Genomic DNA, 5,000 nt, shown 5'->3' with positions numbered 1-5,000 from the left:
GGAATTGTTCCAGTAGTGGTTAAACCTGGAGGCGGCTTATGTTATATTGGAGGTAACCCTGGAAATGGCGGTGTGAACGGGAACAAGGGAGGCGGAAAGGGCAAAGGAAGCAAAGATAAACCTGGAAGCGGGGACAAAAAAGGCAAAGGAAGTGGAAAAGATGATAAAACAGGAAGTGGTAATGGAGAAGGAGGTAAAAAAGGCAAAGGAAGTGGAAAAGATGATAAAACAGGAAATGGTAATGGAGGAGGTAAAAAAGGCAAAGGAAGTGGAAGTGGAGGGGGAGACGAGAAAGGAAGTGGAAGCGGACCCGTGAAAGGAAGTGGAAGCGGAGACGAAAAAGGAAGTGGAGGCAAAGGTAAGAAAGGCAAAGAAAGTGGAAGTGGAGGTGGAGAGGAGGAAGGAAGTGGAAGCGGAGATGAAAATGGAAGTGAAAGTGGAAGCGGGGATAAAAAAGGCAAAGGAAGTGGAAAAGGAGATAAGAAAGGAAATGGTAATGGAGGAGGAGGTAAAAAAGGCAAAGGAAGTGGAAGTGGAGGGGAAGACGAGAAAGGAAGTGGAGGCGGACCCGTGAACGGAAGTGGAAGCGGAGACGAGAAAGGAAGTGGAGGCGAAGGTAAGAAAGGCAAAGAAAGTGGAAGTGGAGCTGGAGAGGAGGAAGGAAGTGGAAGCGGAGATGAAAATGGAAGTGAAAGTGGAAGCGGGGATAAAAAAGGCAAAGGAAGTGGAAAAGGAGATAAAAAAGGAAATGGTAAAGGAGAAGGTAAAAAAGGAAAAGGAAGTGGAAGCGGAGACGAGAAAGGAAGTGGAAGCGGAGACGAGAAAGGAAGTGGAAGCGGCGACGAGAAAGGAAGTGGAGGTGGAGGTGAGAAAGGAAGTGGAAGCGGAGACGTGAAAGGAAGTGGAAGCGGAGACGACAAAGGAAGTGGAACCGGAGACGAGAAAGGAAGTGGAACCGGAGACGAGAAAGGAAGTGGAAGCGGAGACGAGAAAGGAAGTGGAGGTGGAGACAAGAAAGGAAGTGGAAGCGGAGACGTGAAAGGAAAGTGCGAGCGGGACGAGATAATGGATGGGAGGTGGAGATGAGAAGGAAGTGGACAGCGGGGGAGACGTGAAGAAAGGAAGTGGAGCGGCGAACGAGGAAAGGAAGTGGAGGTGGAGATGAGAAAGTTAGTGGAAGCGGAGACAAGGAAGGAAGTGGAGGTGGAGATGAGAAAGGAAGTGGAAGCGGAGACGTGAAAGGAAGTGGAAGCGGCGACGAGAAAGGAAGTGGAGGTGGAGATGAGAAAGGAAGTGGAAGCGGCGACGAGAAAGGAAGTGGAGGTGGAGATGAGAAAGGAAGTGGAAGCGGAGACGTGACAGGAAGTGGAAACGGAGACGAGAAAGGAAGTGGAAGCGGAGACGTGACAGGAAGTGGAAACGGAGACGAGAAAGGAAGTGGAAGCGGAGACAAGAAAGGAAGTGGAGGTGGAGATGAGAAAGGGAGATAGTGTGATAGTGTGGAGCCAAGAAAGGAGTGGAAGCGGAGACGAGAAAGAAGTGGAGGGTGGATCGTCTGAGAAAGGAAGTGGAAGTGGAGACAAGAAAGGAAGTGGAGATAAGAAAGATAATGGTAAGAAAGATGGAGGTAAAAAAGAAAAAGGAAGTGGAAACGGAGACGAGAAAGGAGGTGGAAGCGGAGATGAGAAAGGAAGTGGAAGTGGAGATAAGAAAGGAAATGGAAAGAAAGATGGAGGTAAAAAAGACAAAGGAAGTGGAAGCGGAGATAAGAAAGGAAATGGTAAAAAAGGTGGAGGTAAAAAAGGCAAAGGAGGAGGAAGCGGAGATGGAAATGAAGGTGGAAGCGGTGGGAAAAAAGACAAAGGAAGTGGAAGCGGTGGGGGAAAAGACAAAGGAAGTGAGAAAGGTACAGAAAGTGGAGGTGAGTGAGGAAAGGATAGTGGAAGCGGAGAGTGAAAGGAATGTGGAAAGCGGCGACGAGAAAGGAAGGAGGAAGTGGAGGTGGAGACTGAAACTAGGAAGTGGATTGGAGATGAGAAAGGAAGTGGAGGTGGGAATGAGAATAAGTTAGTGGAGGAAGCGGAGACAAAGGAGGGATAGTTGGATGGTGAGAGATGAGATAAGGAAGTGGAAGCGGAGACGTGAAAGGACGTTGAGTGGAAGATGAAAAAGAGGAAGTGGAGGTGGAGACGAGAAAGGAAGTGGAAGCGGAGACGAGAAAGGAAGTGGAGGTGGAGACAAGAAAGGAAGTGGAAGCGGAGACGTGAAAGGAAGTGGAAGCGGCGACGAGAAAGGAAGTGGAGGTGGAGATGAGAAAGGAAGTGGAAGCGGAGACGTGAAAGGAAGTGGAGGTGGAGATGAGAAAGGAAGTGGAAGCGGAGACGTGAAAGGAAGTGGAGGTGGAGATGAGAAAGGAAGTGGAGGTGGAGATGAGAAAGGAAGTGGAGGTGGAGATGAGAAAGGAAGTGGAAGCGGAGACGTGAAAGGAAGTGGAGGTGGAGACGAGAAAGGAAGTGGAGGTGGAGATGAGAAAGGAAGTGGAAGCGGCGACGAGAAAGGAAGTGGAGGTGGAGATGAGAAAGGAAGTGGAAGCGGCGACGAGAAAGGAAGTGGAGGTGGAGATGAGAAAGGAAGTGGAAGCGGCGACGAGAAAGGAAGTGGAAGCGGAGACGTGAAAGGAAGTGGAGGTGGAGATGAGAAAGGAAGTGGAAGTGGAGACGTGAAAGGAAGTGGAGGTGGAGATGAGAAAGGAAGTGGAGGTGGAGACATGAAAGGAAGTGGAAGCGGAGACGTGAAAGGAAGTGGAGGTGGAGATGAGAAAGGAAGTGGAAGCGGAGACGAGAAAGGAAGTGGAGGTGGAGACGTGAAAGGAAGTGGAGGTGGAGATGAGAAAGGAAGTGGAAGCGGCGACGAGAAAGGAAGTGGAGGTGGAGATGAGAAAGGAAGTGGAGGTGGAGATGAGAAAGGAAGTGGAAGCGGAGACGTGAAAGGAAGTGGAGGTGGAGATGAGAAAGGAAGTGGAAGCGGAGACGTGAAAGGAAGTGGAGGTGGAGATGAGAAAGGAAGTGCAGATGAATGAGAAAGCGAAGCAGAGGCAGTTGCAATAGTGAAAATGGAGATGTGACAGGAGATAAAAGCAATGGGATATAGGGGCGTGGAAAGTAAGTTTATATTAGGATGCAACTAATAGATTTTGTTTTGTTGAAGGGACATTGACTTTGTTATACAAATTTATATCATGAAATGATTCAATAACAATATATGATGTTTAATATAGATAATATCATTCGTGTTTTAACTGAAATCGAATTGATTTACAAACCATGCTTTTCCCATTTATTTGTTGATTGGTTTAACTAATAAACAGTTATGTTACTTTGTCTTTTATATATCCAAAAGAAAAACATAAATTTTCGATCAAAAACTATGATGTGTATATCATATTCTTAATATAAAAGGAATATACGAAGAACATTTTTTTATAAGTATAATATAACTCGTTATCTAAATTTGAGTCATTCCCTAATACGTTTGCGCTAAAGATTTTATGAAAAAATAGAAAGACCAAATTTTAAAGACTTTTGTCATTACTAAGTAGCCATAGATTTCTCTCTCAGTTTCATGTTTCAAATAGGTTTCATATCAGGTAACTGACAGTTTAGGTTTCCTCTTCAGTCCTACCAGAAAACAGTATCTTCATGGTCAGATCAAGTAAGTATTCAATGAATTCCAATGCCATGATCTTTTAATCATCTATTTATGATAAAGTGAACCTAAAGTAGCAGCATCAAATTATTAATTTCATATTTTTGTATCAGAAAATATATATCGATATATTAGCATAACAATATATCTATTATTGTGAATAAACATACTAAATGTTCCACATATCTCTCAGCCAATATATATACATAAATATATATATATAATTATATATATACATATATATGTATATGTATATATATACATATAGATGTATATAATTATATATATTTACAATATACATGAACATATACGTGAACTGTTGTTCTGCAACGAGGCTGGGGAGAAATGAACAGAGATTAGTGTACAAAGCACTATACTAAATATACTAATATACTAAATATAATTAATATAATAAATATACATAAATGAATATAATATAAGTAAATATGAATATAATAAATAAATAAATCTAATATAAATAAATGTATAGATAATGAAAAAAACAAATATAATGAATATAAATAAATATAAATATAAAACATAAATAAATATAATATAGATAAATAAATATAAATAAATATAATAAATATAATAAACACACACACACATACACACACACACACACACATATATATATATATATATATATATATATATATATATATATATATATATATATATACATATATATATGTATATATATATATATATATATATATATATATATATATATATATATATTGTAATGTTTATGTGAACACACGGAACCCCTGTAGGCGGAAGGGTAATGACCACACTAAAGTCGGGCTGACACTCTTTTTTTCATAATCGACAGGAGTTTGTGATCCCTGTATTTAGGATATATGGTTTGTACTTCATGTCATCAGATAATAATGACATATATCACAGTGTTAACATTTTAAACATGGAAAAAAAACAAATATAAAATAAGTTATTCTGAATAAAAAACATATGTAAAGTTAAAATAACATAAAATACTGAAAAATGTAGTGACTAAAAGGAATAAAAGTTAAGCAAAAATATATCAATAGCGGCGATAGCGGAGCTAACCAGCTGCATACATGAAATATTAAGACTGAAAATGTCGTAGGTGAAAATAAAAGAACAGACGTTACAAAAACGCGAAAAGGTAAACCTACTGTTGTCAACTAATAAATAAAACATCCAGAAATAGAAATGTAATAAAAAAAAACTCTCGTAAACCGAAGGCAATGTAGCTGATTACGTAACGTAAAATCCAGCAAAAGTAAAATACACAAAGTTAAATAAAAGTA

At 40.2% G+C, this 5,000-nt stretch overlaps 1 protein-coding gene and 1 pseudogene across 1 annotated transcript in view; both read left to right on the top strand.

Annotated features, from left to right (window-relative positions):
* Positions 1 to 3,375, top strand: part of LOC147466805 (uncharacterized) — a 10,294-nt gene extending 6,919 nt beyond the window's left edge. Inside the window, exons 3-5 of the mRNA XM_086534562.1 lie at positions 1 to 193; positions 251 to 1,003; positions 2,232 to 3,375. The exon at positions 1 to 193 is cut by the window's left edge and continues 88 nt beyond it. Of these exons, the coding sequence (XP_086390688.1) occupies positions 1 to 193; positions 251 to 1,003; positions 2,232 to 3,079 (1,794 nt within the window). The 3' untranslated portion in view covers positions 3,080 to 3,375. The remainder of the gene's footprint in view (positions 194 to 250; positions 1,004 to 2,231) is intronic.
* Positions 3,140 to 5,000, top strand: part of LOC147466804 (uncharacterized) — a 10,405-nt pseudogene continuing 8,544 nt past the window's right edge.

Source organism: Penaeus japonicus, unplaced genomic scaffold (assembly GCF_977035675.1).
Source record: "Penaeus japonicus unplaced genomic scaffold, GWHDUDI00000001_assembly GWHDUDI00000041, whole genome shotgun sequence".
In the NCBI taxonomy this organism is placed as follows: domain Eukaryota; kingdom Metazoa; phylum Arthropoda; class Malacostraca; order Decapoda; family Penaeidae; genus Penaeus; species Penaeus japonicus.
This window is presented reverse-complemented; position numbering and strand designations above follow the sequence as displayed.